At 63.6% G+C, this 16,877-nt stretch overlaps 4 protein-coding genes across 8 annotated transcripts; 3 read left to right on the top strand and 1 right to left on the bottom strand.

Annotated features, from left to right (window-relative positions):
• Position 1: 1 nt before the first annotated feature.
• UBTD1 (ubiquitin domain containing 1) lies at positions 2-4,879 on the top strand. Its single transcript, XM_074545085.1, has 3 exons — positions 2-189; positions 3,906-4,133; positions 4,350-4,879. Exons 1-3 carry the CDS (start codon positions 120-122, stop codon positions 4,733-4,735), a joined length of 684 nt encoding a protein of 227 aa, XP_074401186.1. The 5' UTR covers positions 2-119; the 3' UTR covers positions 4,736-4,879.
• A 65-nt stretch (positions 4,880-4,944) lies between these two features.
• ANKRD2 (ankyrin repeat domain 2) lies at positions 4,945-9,264 on the top strand. 2 transcript variants are annotated; one of them, XM_014275520.3, is made up of 9 exons: positions 6,398-6,528; positions 6,909-7,022; positions 7,102-7,263; positions 7,449-7,556; positions 7,735-7,833; positions 8,063-8,161; positions 8,296-8,394; positions 8,646-8,744; positions 8,830-9,264. In XM_014275520.3, the coding sequence occupies exons 1-9, from the start codon at positions 6,460-6,462 to the stop codon at positions 8,932-8,934; spliced, it is 954 nt and encodes a 317-aa protein (XP_014130995.2). In that variant the 5' UTR covers positions 6,398-6,459; the 3' UTR covers positions 8,935-9,264. The 2 variants fall into 2 exon arrangements, 1 of the variants encoding a protein (XP_014130995.2); XR_012581121.1 differs by having other exon boundaries at positions 4,945-6,528; positions 8,296-8,744; positions 8,830-8,880.
• A 564-nt stretch (positions 9,265-9,828) lies between these two features.
• HOGA1 (4-hydroxy-2-oxoglutarate aldolase 1) lies at positions 9,829-13,116 on the top strand. 4 transcript variants are annotated; one of them, XM_074545080.1, is made up of 7 exons: positions 9,971-10,451; positions 10,998-11,159; positions 11,247-11,374; positions 11,471-11,605; positions 11,778-11,874; positions 11,996-12,129; positions 12,715-13,116. In XM_074545080.1, the coding sequence occupies exons 1-7, from the start codon at positions 10,223-10,225 to the stop codon at positions 12,862-12,864; spliced, it is 1,035 nt and encodes a 344-aa protein (XP_074401181.1). In that variant the 5' UTR covers positions 9,971-10,222; the 3' UTR covers positions 12,865-13,116. The 4 variants fall into 4 exon arrangements, with proteins under 4 accessions (XP_074401183.1, XP_074401182.1, XP_074401181.1 ...); XM_005481182.4 differs by having other exon boundaries at positions 9,979-10,451; positions 11,031-11,159; XM_074545082.1 differs by lacking the exon at positions 11,996-12,129 and having other exon boundaries at positions 9,829-10,451.
• Positions 13,117-13,183: 67 nt separating this feature from the next.
• On the bottom strand, positions 13,184-16,855 carry MORN4 (MORN repeat containing 4). Its single transcript, XM_074545089.1, has 5 exons — positions 16,702-16,855; positions 14,969-15,066; positions 14,728-14,842; positions 14,533-14,642; positions 13,184-14,418 (listed from the first exon to the last, which is right to left on the bottom strand). Exons 1-5 carry the CDS (start codon positions 16,842-16,844, stop codon positions 14,270-14,272), a joined length of 615 nt encoding a protein of 204 aa, XP_074401190.1. The 5' UTR covers positions 16,845-16,855; the 3' UTR covers positions 13,184-14,269.
• Between the last annotated feature and the right edge of the window lie 22 nt (positions 16,856-16,877).

Below are 16,877 nucleotides of genomic sequence, written 5' to 3'. Positions count from 1 at the left end.
CGGGGGCGGTGCCGGCGGTCACGTGTGCCTGGGGGGCGGGGCGGCCCCGCGCGCACACCGGGCCCCGCGCGCACGGGCGGGCGCAGCCCCGATGCCGAGCGCCGCCGGTCGGCCCCGCCATGGGCGGCTGCGTAGGGCGGCAGCGCCGGGAGCGGCCCGCCGCCGGCGGCAACACTCGCAAGCGAGCAGGTGAGCGGGGGTCGTCCGGGCTGGGCACCCCCGCGATCGCGGGCACTGGGGCGGGGGGTCCCGCGTCCTCCTGGGGGCGGCGCGGGAGGAACGTGGGCACCGGAGGGGCACAGTTCGCTATGGGACAGCTCCCCCCTTGCACAATCCCGGAACCGCTCTGTGCCCTCGGGGTTCCCGGACCGGTGCGCGGCCTCGGGAGCGGACAGGAACCGCGGCTCCTGTCCCAGTGCCCCGGAGGCTGTGCGGGGTGAGGCTGCTCGTCTAGCCGAGCCCTGCCGGTTCCCGGCTCCTCCCGGGAAGTGCTGTCCTGGCAGGACTGCAGGGTGGCGGATGCCCCGCTCCGGGCTCGGCAGCGTGCGCGGCGCGGCGCGTCCTGCGAACGGCCGGGTCCTGCCGCTCGCGGTCCGGGCTGTCCCGTACACCGGCGGGCGCCGCCGCCTCCGCGCTGCCCCGGGGCTCCGGGAGGTGCGGCCGGGGCAGGGAGCGGCTGCGCCGGTCCTGAGAGCGGCGGTGGGGCTGGTGCGACCCACCGGAGTTACCGGTAGCCGAACCCCCGGGTGCCGTGAGGCGCTTCCCCGTGATGCCATGCCGGAGGGTGCCGGAGGCCGCGGGGATGGGTACGGCGGAGTTTTGGCGGAGAAGCCGTGGGCTGGTAGGATGAATCACGCCTTTCCCTTGCCGCCTCCCCGGCCGGTGCCGTCGCAGCCGGTAATTACCGTGTTTATGGCAGAGCGGTAGTGGGCGGCGGAGAGGAGGGGCAGGAAGCGTGTGCTCGGGACGGGACGCCCCGGCCCCCGCCCGCAGCTGGGATCAGGGAGCGAGGGAAGGGCGCTTTCCGTGGGACGGGGCTCGCCGCTCCGGCAGAACGTGCGGGGGGCCGTGGCTGCCGGGCCAGGCTGTGCCCGTGCCGTGGGCAGCCGTCCCTGCCGTGCGCGGCTCCCGGTGTGCCAGCCAGCCCCGGGGGTGCCCTACTGGTATGGACTGGGGTGATGGCTGCCCCACCCCGACTCACCTTGCCCCCCAGGATTGCCCTCTTGAGGGTATCGGTGAGGCCTGGGGTTCCTGGCTGACTGTTCCCTCAGCTTGGTGGGATGCAGGACCATTGTCATTGCCTTGTGGCTCAGGCTGCTGTGATGGGGGTGATGTCAGATCCCAACATCTGGATTTGTGTGATCCCCTCCCGTGCCAGGTAACAGCTGGCTGCAGAGCCTGTGTCTCCATCCCCACTTGCTCTGCTGGGATGGCTCATGGTCCCTTCCTGGTATACTGCTGGAGTCGCTGCTGCTGCTTTCTTCCAGTGTGTGCCTTCCTGGGGGAGCAGGGCTGTCCCTTGTGCCAGGTGCCCTGCCTGGTTCCTGCCTTTTGGTTCCACCAGCCCATGGGAGCTGCTCAGCAGCTGGTGGGGGATGAAGCAAGGCTACAGCTGCTAAGGGACATGCCCTGTGCCAGCAGGTCCCAGTACACGAGGACCTACCATCAGTGGGGAGGGGGGCTCTGCCTGCTCACCCCTGCTGCCACAGGGGCCCTGCTAAGCTGCCCACCTGCCTGGCCAGCTCCTGCCCTGGCTGGGGCTTGTTGTGACCCCCTGTGGAAGGGTCCTTTGAGGACTCCCAGCAGCAGGTGACAGCATTGTCCCTGGGGTGAGCAGCTTACCACAGCAGGAGCTGGGGATGCCTGTGGCATGCGGCATCCCAGCCCTGCCTGGCTCGGGAGTGGACCAGCCAGCACTGCTGGCAGCAGTGGTGTGTGCCTTCTGGCTGACATCTTCTCTGGGGCCCCCAGGACCTGTCAGCTGGGGCTGCCTAAGGCTCCTGCAGGCAGGGAAGCCTTTGGGTCACATCCTCCTGCCTGGGGGTCCCTCAGCAGGGCACCGTGGGGGCTGAGCCACGGGCAGGGTGCTGCAGGCACAGGGCAGGAGGAGCAGGCTGCCAGCCAGATCCTGTTGGCTTGAGGCCGGGCACAGCGAGCGGATGGACCTGTCTGGTGGTGCTGCCGTGGAGAGTTGCACAAGGGGCTAGGAATAGAGCAGCAGGAGGTGATTAGAAGGTGCAGGCCCAGCTGGGTGGTAGCAATAAATAGACTAGGCTTAAGCCCCTGCCTACCTGGGCAAGGCTGCTGGGCATGTCTGTACACACGAGGCAGCCACAGCCTGTCCCTGCTCCCTGCCACAGCCAACCCCCCCCCACCAGCTCCAGTCCTGCTGCTCTCCTGGGCCAGCCTCTTCCCTTTGTTGCAAGCAGAGCTGGGGGAATGGTGCTGACTGGGAGTGCTGGCCAGGAGTCCTGGCTGTGAGAATATGAGCCCCAGCCTGGCGGCCACAGCAGTATGGGGACATGATCCCAGACATGTCCTTCAGGCTGGCTGTGGACACTTCTCCGCTGCCCTCCTGGGGCAGGTGTTGCCTCTGACCTTGCCGTGTCCTGTGGTGCTGTAAATCCCTGTGGCCCAGCACGGTGACTGCTGAATCGGCAGTGCTGGCTGCAGCCGGCTGCCCTTGCTGCTCCGGGGATGTGAGCAGGATGCTGCCTGCCAGGGATGCTCAGTGCCCAGCCCCGGGGTAGCTGAGCCCCTGGGGACCCCTGAGGTGGGTGCTGCTGCGAGGCAGATGCCATGCTGGTTCCAGTGGTCTTGGGCAAGGTGAGGCAGGGCTGGTACAGTTGAAAAGGTCCTGTAGTGCTGTGTGTCAGCACACACTTGCTCAGGAGCAGCTGCCTGGGGAACTTGGCTCAGCCACAGCTGGCGGTGGTGGCTGTCTCCAGTGGCTGGGGTGTGTGGCATCACCTTGCCTGGCAGGTCGCTGTGTGGGCACAGGCATCTTCCTGCCCAGCTGGAGCCTCACTTTCCCCTCATCCTGTCCCCATAGGAGGGGCGCTGCCTGGCCAGCTCAGGGAGGGGGGTGGCAGGAAGGAGCTGTTATCATTCATTGTCCCCAGCTCAGCTGGGAGTGACAACAACTCCTTCCTGCCCCACATGTCCGGCCTGGCTGTGGGACCGGCGGGACAGGGCTGTTCCCACAGGGCCACAGCCCAGTGTAGGGAGGGCTTGGTGATCTGGGACTGGCATTGGGGTGGCTCAGATCCCTTGGCAGTGCTGGCTGCTGAAGGTCTGTGGGGATGTGGCTAGGGGCTGTTTGGGGAAAGCCAGCTCAGTTCAGCCCGTTGCTGGGGCACCTGCAGTCTGGCAGCGATGCCCTCTGTGCCCCTGGTGCCCAGGATGCTGTGTGCCTGCTGCCCTGCCTGCAGCTGGTCCCTGTCATCCCAGGGTGGGCAGAGGGGACAGTGAAGTCCTGACCCCCCTTTGCTGCAGCTCAGCCTTTATAATCCCCTTCTCGTTCCGACTCACCAGCTTATTTCCTGGCTAATTCCCCAAGCTATAAATACTGCGCTGCCTCAGAGGGCCCCGAGGCCCTGTGGCTACCCTAAGGGACAGTGGCTGGTCCCCCAAGCAAGGAAGCAAGAGCCCTTGTCCCCCCTGGGGGCAAAGGGTGTCACTTGGGGGAGCAACTGCCATAGGGCCAGTGGGATCTTCGGCCAGGCTTGCTTAGGCCAGTTACCCCTGGCTACATTGGGGGCTGTTGTTCACTGGACAGGGTGATTCCTCAGACCCTTGCTGAAGTGCAGGAGGTCTCCAGGAAGAACCTGTGGTTGTGGGGAGGTGGGGGGCTCAGGACCTGAGGGGAAACCCTGTCCTTTGGCTGAGTATCCCCCTGTCTGCAGGCCGCAATGAGCCCCTGAAGAAGGAGTGTCCCAAGTGGAAGAGTGACTACCCCATGACAGACGGGCAGCTGCGCAGCAAGCGGGACGAGTTTTGGGACACAGCACCAGCCTTTGAAGGCCGCAAGGAGATCTGGGATGCCCTGAAGGCAGCTGCCTATGCTGTAGAAGCCAATGACCACAGCCTGGCCCAGGCCATCCTCGATGGAGCCAGCATCACCCTGCCCCATGGTGAGGGTCAGCACTGGGGGTTTGGGTGGGGTGTGTGCTGAATGTTCCATATCTGGGCACTTGGGGTCCCAGGCTGGAGTAGAAAGGGGCTCCCACCTGTCATCCAGAGCCAAGGGGAGAAACGCAGGCTGTGCCATGCTGCTTGAGGTGGCCCTGTCCCCATCTGAGTGGTCCATGGGGATGCCCACCCTTAGCATCTTATCCTGCTGTCCCCAGGGTCCCTGACGGAGTGCTATGATGAGCTGGGCAACCGGTACCAGCTGCCCGTCTACTGCCTGGCACCCCCGGTCAACCTGATCCTGGAGCGGAGCGAGGAGGAGGCAGTGGAGCCGGCCGAGCCGCCGCCCCACGCCCGGCGGGAGTTCACGCTCAAGGTGCGCCTCTCCACTGGCAAGGACCTGCGCCTCAGTGCCAGCATGAGCGACACCATCGGGCAGCTGAAGAAGCAGCTGCAGGCGCAGGAGGGCATTGACCTGGCCTGGCAGCGCTGGTTCTTCTCAGGCAAGCTGCTCACCGACCGCACGCGACTGCAGGAGACCAAGATCCAGAAGGATTTTGTTGTGCAAGTGATTGTCAACCAGCCCCTTGCACCCAGGAACTGAGCCACCCCCTGCTGGTTGAGGGGAGAGGGCAGGGGGCTGGGGGATGTGGTACCTCTGGGAGTTCCCTGTGCTGTGTTCTGGCCCATCTGGAGCTGCTCCTGCTCCCCCCTGAGGCTGCCACACAGGTGACCCCCCAGGAAGGTGTGCATGGGGCTGTGCCACCACAGTGGCTCCCCTTGGCCGGGGACACGGGCAGGCGCCGTGTTTGCTGAAGGAGGTTCAAGACCAAACGTCTCTGGGGCTGGGGCTCCTCTGCCAGGCTGTGCCGGCAGGGAGAGGCTGTGACCCACTGGGCTCTGGCTTCCCCCTGGCCTGGAGACCCGTGGGGTGCTGGGCTGGGTGGAGATGTCTCCCCTCTGTACATAGTCTGTATTTATCAATAAAGCCTTTTCATCCTTTCTCTGGCCTTGGGGACAGGCTGGAGGGGGCTGTGACCCATAGCCATTGGTGCTCCCTGTGCCTGTCCTGTATCTGCTCCCATGTCAGAATGGGCACAAGGTGGTCAAGGGTAGCCTGGACACCCTGGCTCTGCTCCCTAGTGCCACCCTGAGCCTGTCCTGCCAGCCCTAGCTGTTTGCTTGCCAGGACCCTTCCCCTGCATTGTCCCATTGTCATCCCAGCTGCTTCTTAGTGTGGGGTCACCACCTCCCTTTCCTGGTGCTTCCCCTCTGGAGGTTTAAGCTTGTGTCTGCCCTTGCGCTAGGTGGGACAGTCCATGGAGGGGAACAGTGCAAGACTACCTTTACAGCCACCATGGCCTGTCACACCCATGGGACAGGGCACCCCAGGATGGCCCTGGGAGCTGCCCAGGAGGGTGACAATGACGTGTAGCTGTCCGTCCCTCCCCCAGGTCCTGTGCTGGTGGATGGTGCCCAGCGCATTAACTGTCCCTGCACAAGGCAGTGTTTGCCTCACCTTACAAGGGGGGAGTTCTCAGGAGGGTTGAACAATGTTCCTGCTGCCGGGAATAGCTGCCAGCTCTGCCTGTTGGCCCCACGTGAGGCCACTCCTGCTGCCAGCCTGCCATGTACTGTGGGGGAGCCAGGCAGCCTCGGGGACCCTGGCAGAGCTGCTCAGAATGTTCCACACCTGAGGTCATCCTCTAAAGCAGCACACAGGGGCCATGACTCCTGGCATCCCCTGCTGCCTGCTGCTGCTGAGAGACTTGAGAGGACCCATTGCCTCCCTTTGGGGTGGGCAGGCCCCCATACTGCCCAAGGGGCCAGGGAACCTCAGGCAATGTTGGTGGCTGCTGCAGCATCTGACTGGACAGAGATGGGAGCATCTTGCTTGCCCAAGGTGGGTGCCACAGGCATAGGTGCCACATGCCTATGGGATGACCCTGGATCATGTCCCTGTAGTGCTGAGCCTCTCTTGACTGGCTGTCACAGGTTCTGCACACCGCAGCTCCCCGTAACAAGCACAGATGTCCTGGTCAACCCAGGGTGTGTGTGGGGGGGCCTCTTTAGGAGAGTGTGTGGCTGGAGAGGTGAGTCAGGGCCAGAAAGCAGGAGGGTGAGCTCATGGCAAAGCTGCCCCAGTCATGTGGAGCAGCCACAGCTGTCAGTGCCCTTGGGCTGTGGGACAGAGGGACCAGCAGCATAAAGCCCCACAGCCAGCAAAGCCGCCGGCAGCACCGGGACACAGGATTGGGAACTCCCTGCCCCTGGTAGCAAGAAGAAGAGGATACATCCAGAGCACAGGACTGTGCACTGCAGGCAGACATGGAGCTGGATGTGGAACGGGCCAAGGAGCTCATCGAGCAGAAGCTGGCAGAAGAGGAGAAGGAGGAGGTGGGTCCACAGGGCAGGGGAGCCTTCCTGGGCTGTAGGAACCCCCATTGTACTCTGTCCATCCTTAGGCACTCAGATGTGAGGAGGCTGGCACCGACCTTGCCATCCTGGGGGATATATGAAGGTGTCCAAGGGCTCTCAGGGGGATTAAGTTCCCAACCCAGCAGCTCTAGCCCATGGGGCAGGACTGAGCAGCCAGCAGGTGTCCAGCTTACCAAGCAGGGTGGGCGGGCAAGCCCAAGGGCTGCCAAGCACCCTGCAGACCTCAGCGGCGAGTGAAGCCATGCCCAGAGCCACCTTCCCCAGCAGGCTGAGGATGGAGGCAGTGGGGCTGCTCTGTGCCCAGACAAGACCATGCAGCACCCGCTGTGCCTGTGCAGAAACTCAGAGGGGATGGAGCACAGGAGCCGCCGGCCGTGGAGCGGATGAACACACCTGAGCTGGAGGAGGAGAAACGCCGCGGGCCCAGGAACTGGGGCCTTGAGGCCATCAAGGTGAGTGGGCTGGGCTGCAGGCTGGCCAGGGGTGGCTGGTCACAGACAAGTCAAACGGGGCACTGTGTGTGCTCGGCAGGGCCAGGAGAAGGTGCGGAGGAGCTCCGTGGATCTGAGGCGGGAGATCATCGACGTGGGGAGCATCCAACGGCTCATCGAGCTCCGCAAGCAGCGCCGGCAGCGCCGGGCAGAGCGGGCAGCCACCCCCGAGCCCGCTCCACCACCTGAGCCCCTGGAGATTGTACGTCAGGGGTCCCAAGCTGTGGGAGGGGGCTGCTGGGATAGGGGCTGCACCACCCACAGGCCAGCCCCCGGGTCACCCTGCCACTCAGAGACCTTCATGGGGAAGCAGGGCAGGGGGCCCTCATGTTGTCCCCTCTCCTGCACCCCTGTGCTGCCCCAGCCCTGAGCCTGTGCCATTGTCAGGATGGTCCTGTGGAGCCAGAGACCTTCCTGCGAGCTGCTGTCCAGGGCAAGATGCACTTCATCGAGAAGTTTCTGGCAGACGGTGGCTCCCCTGACACTTGTGATGAGGTAGCATCCTTGGCAGCCACTGGTTGCCTCCTGGCCTGTTGCATGCCACCAAGGCCTGCAGCCATGCCCCACCACGCCTGTGGGTGAGCGCTGGGACCCTTGGGACAGGGCTGGAGGTACAACCAGACTGGACAGGGGAGGATGCATCCCTCTGCCAACGTGCCACCCTGTCCCGCAGTTCCACCGCACAGCCCTGCACCGCTCCTCACTGGAGGGACACATGGAAATCCTGCAGAAGCTGCTGGACAGTGGGGCCACTGTTGACTTCAGGGACCGGGTGAGGCTGGATTCTGCTTCCAGCTGTGTGCTGGTCTGAGCATCTGGGTGTGTTGCAGCCAGAACTACGGCAGGACTGGGGACCCTGCAGTGGGGCAGTGCTGTCCCCATCACGGAGGTGGCTGCAGGCAGGGCTCTGCCAGTTCAGCTCCAGCACGGGGACCTGCTGAGGCAGGGGACAGGCACAGGGTAGGGGTGTCCCCCACCATGACACAGCACTGTATGTCCAGCTGGACTGCACGGCCGTGCACTGGGCCTGCCGGGGTGGGCACCTGGATGCTGTCAAACTGCTGCAGGACCGTGGGGCAGACCTCAATGTGAAGGACAAGGTGAGCAGGGCAGAGCAGGTCACAGGGTTGTGCCAGGGGCAGGGGCATACCCTGGAGTACCAGAGCTGACCCTCTGTTGGGTTAGCAGCTGTGGGTGCTGATCCCCCCCTGATGTCCATCTCACCCCCCTCAAGCTGCTCAGCACACCCCTTCACGTGGCCACCCGAACCGGACACCTTGACATTGTGGAGCATCTCATCCACTGCGGGGTGGATATCAATGCCCCAGACAGGGTGAGTGCTGCAGCCATCCAGGCATCACTGCAGGCAACACTGATCCCTCTCCCTTTGCTGACCCCTCCAAGGGCTTCCAGCACCCACAGTGGGGCGCATCTGGACATACACACTGCTGCCCCAGGATGGTTGCAGCTGCAGCCAGGTCTGGGACAGGAGCGTCCCCCTTGTGTGGAGATTGGTGTGCTGGGGACAAGCAGAGGGTCCTTGTCCCTGGACCACACTGTCCAGTGAAGCTGTGTCTCTCACAGGAGGGTGACACAGCGCTGCATGATGCCACACGGCTCAGTCGCTACAAGATCATCAAAACGCTGATCCTGCATGGGGCTGACATGATGGCCAAGAATGAGGTGAGTGTGTGAGGCCAGCACTGAAGCCATTTCCTGCCCCCATGTTGCACCACCCTATGCCCAGCCTCTCTGCCCACTCTTGCAGGCTGGCAAGACCCCGACAGACCTGGTGCAGCAGTGGCAGGTAGACACACGCCAGGCGCTGGAGACCAAGGAGCAGCCACAAGGGGAGATGGAGGTCCCTGCATGATGGCGCCAGGCAGGGACCAGGGGCTGGGCCCAGCTCCAAGGAGCAGGATCCAGACAAGACTTGTCTGTGTCAATAAAAGTCAGCAAAGAGCAGTGTCTGGCTTCAGGGGACTTTGAGGTTGGGTGTTGAAAGCGAAGGGAGACGACCCATCCTTGTTGATCAGCATCGACTTCGATTTATTGATTCAAACATTCACTTTTTATAACAGTGTTAATCAAGCTCATACACATTGCAAAATCTGAGCTCATCATAGGCTACAGAGCAAACTCTAACCCCTCCTTTTGTTTTCAATACTTGTGGTTTGTGTTCTCACCGTGATATGAGTGGTTCTCAAAACTCACATTTACTTTCCCAAAACAGACAAAGATAGAATGTTCACCTGTTATGAGAAAACTATCTGAGAACCCTGAGAACCTAGTTGTTTACAGAAACAGGCTGTGAGAATTGCTGCTTTCAGCTGTATATTCTCATGGCCTCTTTCTTTAAGCCATGTTTGAACCAAGCTCTCCACAGTTGGGCATCCCAGCGTTGATGGGCCTGGGGAAGCTGGGTTATCTGGGAGCAGGGTTATCTGGCAGCATGATGAGCCCTGCTTCCTACCACTAGGACTCAAGTATTGGTGACACCAAGTGGTTTAAGGGCAGGACTCCTTGCTGCAGGAGTTCCTGATTGCTCACAGTCCTATGAAGTCCCACCTGGGCAAGGTCAGGGAGGAAAAATACATGGAGGACAGCTCAGCCTGAGTCCATGTTGTGCTGGAGGCTGGGGCTGTGCCAGAGAGCAGCAGCTGTACCCGTGCTGGGCAGCCACTCTGTGGGGTTGGATGGCTCCTTGTCCTTCTGCCTTTCCTGCTGCAGCCATCCCCAGGGGACACGTGGTCCCTTTGCACACATGCTGAGTGCAGTGCTCACTGCTCCCTACATGGAACTGCTCACACTCACCCGTTTACAGGAGAGCCTACACTGGCAGCTGGATCAGGTGATCCCTGACCAAAGCCCTGGGACTGCTTGCAATGCCTGGTCCCTCCCTGGCCTTGCAGCCCAGCCCTGTACGTGGCAGAGGGGTGGCTGCCAGGGCTGGCAAGCAGAAGGGAAAGCCACGGCCGCGGTGGCCAAAGCTCACCTGGAGGGGCGCTGAGCTCCTTGCAGCCATCTCCTGGAGGGGCAAGAACACCCTGAGCTCATCTGGTGCCACCCCCCATGTCGCCTGCCCAGCGGGGTCGCGGCTCCCTCACGTGCCCCGTCAAACATTAACAGGCGCGGCAGCGGCAGAGGCAGCGGCAGCCACCATGGCCCTCAGCACCCGCCTCACCGCCTGCCTCCGGCCCGCCCTGGCCGCTCTGCGCCGGGCAGCCCCCAGGCACTGCCGGGGGCTCAGCACCCCGCAGGCATCAGAGCCCTCATTCAATCTCGGCGGCATCTTCCCGCCGCTCGCCACCCCTTTCTCGCCCACACAGGAGGTGGACTATGCCCAGCTGGAGGGGAACCTGCGACGCTACGCCCGCATCCCCTTCCGAGGTAAGCGCTGCCCCCGTCCTCCTCCGTGCCGGCTCCCGCCCGATCCCCGCCTGCCACAGAGGCTGTGCGGGCAGCCTGCCAGCTTCCCAAGGGTGCTTAGCCTCCGGCTGGACTTTGCTCCGTGGCTGGCACCGCCTCGGGTCACCCACCTGGGGCCCTCTGCGCGGCACGTGCCCAGGCACACGAGTGTGTCTTTGCACACCCCCAGCACACGCCAGCACGGGCTTGCACACACGCTCCATACACGTGCAGGCCTGCACACATGCTCCACTCATAGCTGCAGGCTTGAACCTGTGCAGTGCACTCCCATGCACACTCTGAAAAATTCATGGGATAAGTATCTGTTGATTGCCAGGGATGGATAGATGATAGGAGAGGAGCTGCAGCCTCACAAGGATAATCCCCAGTGTCCTTTCTTCTGACCAGGAGGCTGGGACTGCAAGGACATAGGCAGGAGAGGGCACACTGTGGGCTGTGGAGCTCTGCCTGGGTGCCAGCAGCAAAGAACGAAGTGAGAGTAATGTGGATCCCTGACAGTCCTGGCAGTCTTCTCCTGTCCTCCCCACATTTGTGTTCCAGGGCTGGTGGTGCTGGGCTCCAACGGGGAGTATCCCTACCTGGCGTCCCGTGAGAAGGTGGAGGTGGTGAGCTGCGTGCGCCGGGCTCTGCCCAGGGACCGCTTGCTGCTGGCTGGCTCAGGCTGTGAATGTGAGTGCCTGTGTGGGCAGCGTGGGGGGCAGTGCAGGGCCATGTGTCACCCCTGGAGCACCCCTCACCACTTTGCCTCCTCCCCAGCCACCCAGGCCACCATCGAGCTGACAGTCAGCATGGCAGAGGCAGGGGCTGATGTGGCGCTGGTTGTGACACCCTGCTATTATCGGGGGGCCATGACCACTGCTGCCCTCATCCATCACTACACAGAGGTGAGCCTGTCCAGTGCCTGCCAGCCCAGCAGGTTTCACACGTCCAATGTGTCCCTAGCCCACCCTAGCTACTGAAATGTGCCTGGCTGCCTGCAGGTTGGCGACGCATCCCCCATCCCTGTGGTGCTGTACAGTGTCCCTGCCAACACTGGCCTGGACCTGCCCATGGAGGCTGTCACCACCCTGGCTCAGCACCCCAACATCATTGGGATCAAGGACAGCGGTGGGGACGTGAGTGGGGCAGGACTTTCCCAGGGCTGCTTACCACCAAACGTGGACCTAAGCTGGGAATGGGGAACTGGGACCTGCAGCCCTTCCCTGGACCCCAGGGCTGCCCGCAGGCACCCTGCAGCAAGGGGCACTGGGTGATGCCAGCCCCAGGGCATGGCATGTCTCTCCCTAGATCACCCGCATGGGGCTGATGATCCACAAGACAAGGCAGGAGGATTTCCAGGTGCTGGCAGGATCAGCTGGCTTCCTGCTGGCGAGCTACGCTGTGGGTAAGTGCAGCTGCCCAGACTTGGCTGGGGACACTGGCAGGGGGAGGCAGGCGAGAGACCAGGAGGTGCTGGCTAGGCACAGCACTCTGAGCTGGCTGCCACGGTGTCCTGGTGTCTCTAGGTGCCTCTGGGGGTGTGTGTGCCCTCGCCAATGTTCTGGGTGACCCACTGTGTCAGCTGGACCACCTGTGCCGCACGGGGCAGTGGCAGGAGGCCCAGGACCTGCAGCACCGCCTCATTGAGCCCAACACAGCGGTGAGCAGGCAGAACCCCATGGCTGCTGAGGGGAGGGGTGCCAGGCCAGGACACAGGCAAAGAATGGAAGTCCCTTGGGCTGCAGGGGGTGGAGGGGTGGTTCAGGGGGACAGAACGGCACAGCACCTTGGCCAGCGAGCCAAGACAGGCTGGAGGTGAGAAGGTGGAAAGTGCCAGCCCTGTCATGTTGAGGAACAGCTTGTCCACTGGCACCAGGCAGTGGTGCGTGACCCTCTGTGAGAGCCTTGCTGGCTATTTATAGGCAGCAGTGTGTGTGGGGGAAAAGCTGTTCTTTCCGGGGCCCCTCATCCCACTATAGAGTGGCCTGTCCCTGCTGCAGAGCCCAACGTGCCACAGAGCTCCTGTGTGGAGTCCTGTGTGCGTGTGCTCTGCCCCCCACCCCACAGTGGGCACTTCATGGGGTGCTGCAGCCACCTCACACCCTGCCAGCCTTGCAGCCCCACATGGGGAAGACAGGAGTGATGGCAAGCAAAGCCATGGGAGCAGGGGCTGCACAGCAGAGCCCAGAGAGCATGCTGCCCCATGGGGGCCAGGAAGCCTCCATGCCCTCCCTCCGTCCCACAGGTCACCCGCCGGTTTGGCATCCCAGGGCTGAAGAAGGCCATGGAGTGGTTTGGCTACTATGGAGGCCCCTGCCGTGCACCCCTGGCCCCTCTGAGCCCTGCCCAGGTTGAAGAGCTGAGGGGCACCTTCAGTGCCAATGGCTGGCTGTGAGCTGTTCTCCATCTGCTCCTTCCCACACTGGGCAGCTACAGGAGTCAGGGACCCTGGGAACTGGGGACATTCTGGGGACACTGGGGGGTGGCCAGGAGAGGGCTGCCATATTACTCTTCCCTGTTGGACAGGGCTGGACTGGGCAGACTGGGTGGAGGAGGGCAACCCCAAGCCAGCCCCCAGGGACCTGTTGTCTTTGCCTGGGAAGGGGTGGATCTTTGTGCCATGAATAAACCTGCAGTCTCCTCTTTGTGTCTGCAGTCCCTTCTGTGCAAGGCGCCCATCCCATCCCTGCTCCCAGCAAAAAAGACATGGCACAGGTGTTTGGCAACATGGTTTACTCAGCTGAGGCCTGTGCAGGCAGCAGCACAAGGCAGGGTCACAGCAAGGCACGGGGCCCGGTGTGGGCAGAGGCTGGCAGGGAGGCACAGCCCCTGCACTGGGCAGTGAGGGCTGCTGGGAGCCCTGTGCCACAGCCAGCCAGACTGCACCGGGGGTGAAGGTGAGCATGCAGTGGGGAGGTGAAGGATGCTTGTGGGTGGCAAAATGGGGAACTGTGTGCCCCCTGCCTGCCCCGTCACCATACCTCAATCCCCGCTCTGCCCAGGCCTCCTGCTCCAGCCCCGGCACTCCATGCAGCCCTGCTCAGTCCTCACTCCAGGCTCCGGCTGACCCTTCTCCTTGCTCACCATTGCTGCCATCCTCACCAGTGTGCAGCAGATGCACCAGGCTGGGCATTCCCCAGTCGCTCTTGGTGGGGATGCGCTGCTGGTGTCCCCAAGGCAGTGGGTGGATGGATGGATTGGCACAGGGATGAGGGGAACACAGCCCATTGGCTGGCCTGAGAGCAGGCTGGGTTCTTTGGGGACACAGTGTCACTGTACCCTGGGCATGCAGGGGGATGGCCAGTCACCCTGAGTTGAGGGTGCAGGCCACAGCATGCCCGGGGTGCCCACCCTGCCTCCAGGACCAGGGCAACAAAGTGAGCCAGGAGCTGCCCCTCTGGGGGCAGGTGGTTCAGTCAGCAGCTTCCAGCCAAGGCACCCTGGCAGTGGGGTCAGGGACCAGCCTCTACCCCCTGCTCCATCCTCTGCAGCTGGCTAGCAGCTGTAGTGGTCCACAGTCTTCCTGGGGGGAAGAGGGGCCAAGCCCCTGCCACCCTGTCCTTCTGCTGCTCCAGCAGGTGCCAGGGCTACAGCCAGAAAGAGAAGGCACCACGGCTGCCCCAGGGCACTTGGGTGGAGAGCGGAGGGTCCCATCCCCTCCAGCGGCAGGAGTTTGGCAGGAGGATGCTTGGAGGGGACGAAGGGCAGGGAGGCACCCAGCAGTGCCACATCCCTTCTCCAGGGCCAGCCAGTGCCCAAGCAGGGCGTCCCTGCTCTGGTGGGAGGGGATGCAGGCACCCTCACGCTGTCAGACTGTGGGCAGACTTGGAGGCGCCCTGGGCCCTCTGGATGATGGCCGTGCACTTCTCCCGCCGCAGCAACTTGTTGTTCTCAAAGAACCCCTCATTGCGGGGCACGCCGTGCGAGCCATCAGGGAAGGTCAGGAGACCTGGGGAGGGGAGGGAAGGGCTGGGAGTGAAGAGGCAGGGAGCTGCACCCACTGGGATGGGGCCAGGGAGGTGCTGGAAGGGGCAGAGCTGAGCAGGGGCCGGGCAGCACTCACCAAAGCCATACACGCGCCCGCCTTTGAACTCGCCCTCGAAGGTCATGTTGTCACAGCGGGTGAAGACCCCGACGCCATTGAACTTGCCCTGCACAAACTCCCCCTCGTACCTGTGTGGGAGGGTCTCCTGAGGCAGCAGCTCCCCACGGCAAGGGGGAATGCCCGGGGAGGTGCACGCGGGAGCGCTGTGCCCACCTGGAGCCGTCGGAGAAGGTGAGCACACCACAGCCATGGAAGAGCCCGTTCTCAAAGTGCCCCACATAGGCAGTGCCATCAGCAAACGTCAGCTGCCCGATGCCGTGCCTGCGACCTGGGTGAGAGCAGAAATGGGCAGCACTGGCCAGAGTGAGACCTGCCCCAGTGTGGAGCTGGGCAGAGATGTGGGCTTTGTTGTCCCCCAGCACAGGTGGCACTGTTCCCTCCTGCCACATCTCACCTTCTTTCCACTCGCCGCGGTACTCCTCCCCGTTGGAGTAGGTGAAGGAGCCTTTGGTGAGGGTCATGGCAACAGCCTCCGGCACAGCAGGACAAGAGCTGGCAGGGAGAGGCACAGAGAGCTGCTGGGCAGGGGGAGCAGCTCACCTTGCCCAGAGCCCTTGCATCCCTTGCCTGCCTGCCCTGGGGACAGCTCTCTCTGCTAGGGCACAGCACAGATGAGGAGGTGAGCACAGCTGCCCTGCCCAGGCTCTGAAACCCCAGCCGCCAGGTTCGGGTTGCTGCCCGCCCCCCTGCAGGGCTCAGGGAGATGTGAGCCCACGGGGGTCACAGCCCTGTGAAATGTGAGTGAGTGGCAGGAAGAGGAGTGTGTCATGAACTGGCTGCCTCTGTCATGGCACTCCAGCAGAACCCCAGAGGTCCTGCACTGTGCAGGCTCAGGCCAGGAGCCATTATGAGCTTTGCTGAGGCAGTTCCAGACAGAAACAAGCATTTTGGAGAGGAGATGGATTTGCTGGATTGTGTTCAGGGGAGTATCTCAGGAGAGGGAACAGAAAGCTTGTGGAGTTTCCAGATTCAGCATCACGAATGGGCAGACCCGGTTTATCCCCAGGGATGAGAGGACACTCCTTCCAAGGGGGACAGCACAGATAGGATCCTGGGGCTTCAGGGCTTTGCTCAACTACCCAGGCTTTGCAAACCTGCCTGCTAACAGCAAGCATTCCCTGAAGCCCTGCACACCTCACAGAGCCCTGCCACGCACACAGCTCTCCCCAGCACACAGGGAAGGCACCAGAGCAGAGACAGCCCCGCAGGTGGGCTGGGCGCTGCCTCTCCAGCAGCTGCCGGTGCAGCTCAGGCAGAGGCAGAGATGGGAGGGGGCTCCCAGCATCCAGGCGGGGTCTATCCGCTCACAGCCGGCTGCACATCGCCCAAAAGGTGGGTACTGAACCACATGAACCAGCAGGACGTGGCAAAACAGTAGCAAAACAGGAACTTGCCAGGCTTTGTGTCAGAGAAATGGCCCCAGCCAGGCGCGCAGCGACTGAACAGTGCTCTCTGCTGATGGGAGGCACGGGGAGCGCACCGCCGGCTCCCGCCCTGCAGCCTACCCAGCCGCGCCGGGCGCAGGAGAGGGTGCTGCCGCGGGCTGTGACACGGCCAGCACGGCCTGTGACACTTCAGCCGGAGGACAGCGCCCTAGAAGCACTCCAGCCTGCCCAGGAGCCCGCACTGGGCTCCCGGTACCCGGAGCCTGCCCCCCGTACCGCGCCCGCCGCAGGGAGGGGCGGCGCGCCCCGCACAGCCCGGATCGCACAGTGGCCGAGGGGGCACGACCCCGTTGCACCACACCACACATCCCCGGGCCGAGGCACGGACATCCCGCCCGCGCCACGCACCCACGGGGGATGCGCGCACACCCCGCCTGGGCAGCGTGTCCGGGGGCGTAACCGCGCCCACGGGCGATGCACCCACATCCCGGTGTACCGATACCCCGTCGTGTCTCTGTTCCTGTGAGCGATCACCCACACCCCGGTGTGTCCGTGCACCCACACCCCGCCGTGTCCGTGCACCACGGCTGATGCACCCGCACCCCGGTGTGTTCATGCACCCACGGCTGATACACGCACGCCCCATCAGCGGGACGCGCGTGGTGGTGCTCACGGGCCCGGTGCATGCCCAGGAGCGGGACGAGCGGGGCGGGCGGCGCAGGGACCCGCAGCCCGCGCTCACCTGGCTCCGCGCCGTCCGCCTACACCGCTCCCCAGCAGGTCCCGCCGAGGGGCGGCGGCCGCCACCGCCCCTGCCAGCACCCGCCCCGCTGGGCGGTGTCGCGCCGCCAGCGTCCATCCCCACTCGCCGTTGGCTGTTTCCATGGCAACCGCTAGCAACGCGGCTGTTCATTGGCC

Source organism: Zonotrichia albicollis, chromosome 7, assembly GCF_047830755.1.
Source record: "Zonotrichia albicollis isolate bZonAlb1 chromosome 7, bZonAlb1.hap1, whole genome shotgun sequence".
NCBI classification, from domain to species: Eukaryota; Metazoa; Chordata; class Aves; order Passeriformes; family Passerellidae; genus Zonotrichia; species Zonotrichia albicollis.
Note: the sequence above shows the minus strand (reverse complement) of the source record. Positions and strands in the feature narration are given on the sequence as shown.

Excerpts from the sequence above, each read along its gene's own strand:
- ANKRD2 (XM_014275520.3), top strand. The coding sequence starts at position 6,460 with ATGGAGCTGGATGTGGAACGGGCCAAGGAGCTCATCGAGCAGAAGCTG. Across the intron at positions 7,023-7,101 it reads GGGGCCTTGAGGCCATCAAG|GGCCAGGAGAAGGTGCGGAG; the intron begins GTGAGTGGGCTG and ends TGTGCTCGGCAG. Across the intron at positions 7,834-8,062 it reads CTGTTGACTTCAGGGACCGG|CTGGACTGCACGGCCGTGCA; the intron begins GTGAGGCTGGAT and ends CTGTATGTCCAG.
- MORN4 (XM_074545089.1), bottom strand. The coding sequence starts at position 16,844 with ATGGAAACAGCCAACGGCGAGTGGGGATGGACGCTGGCGGCGCGACAC. Across the intron at positions 15,067-16,701 it reads GGCGGACGGCGCGGAGCCAG|CTCTTGTCCTGCTGTGCCGG; the intron begins GTGAGCGCGGGC and ends TCTCCCTGCCAG. Across the intron at positions 14,419-14,532 it reads CGGGCGCGTGTATGGCTTTG|GTCTCCTGACCTTCCCTGAT; the intron begins GTGAGTGCTGCC and ends TCCCCTCCCCAG.
- UBTD1 (XM_074545085.1), top strand. The coding sequence starts at position 120 with ATGGGCGGCTGCGTAGGGCGGCAGCGCCGGGAGCGGCCCGCCGCCGGC. Across the intron at positions 190-3,905 it reads CAACACTCGCAAGCGAGCAG|GCCGCAATGAGCCCCTGAAG; the intron begins GTGAGCGGGGGT and ends CCCTGTCTGCAG. Across the intron at positions 4,134-4,349 it reads CAGCATCACCCTGCCCCATG|GGTCCCTGACGGAGTGCTAT; the intron begins GTGAGGGTCAGC and ends TGCTGTCCCCAG.
- HOGA1 (XM_074545081.1), top strand. The coding sequence starts at position 9,947 with ATGCCTGGTCCCTCCCTGGCCTTGCAGCCCAGCCCTGTACGTGGCAGA. Across the intron at positions 11,160-11,246 it reads GGCTGGCTCAGGCTGTGAAT|CCACCCAGGCCACCATCGAG; the intron begins GTGAGTGCCTGT and ends CCTCCTCCCCAG. Across the intron at positions 11,375-11,777 it reads TCATCCATCACTACACAGAG|ATCACCCGCATGGGGCTGAT; the intron begins GTGAGCCTGTCC and ends GTCTCTCCCTAG.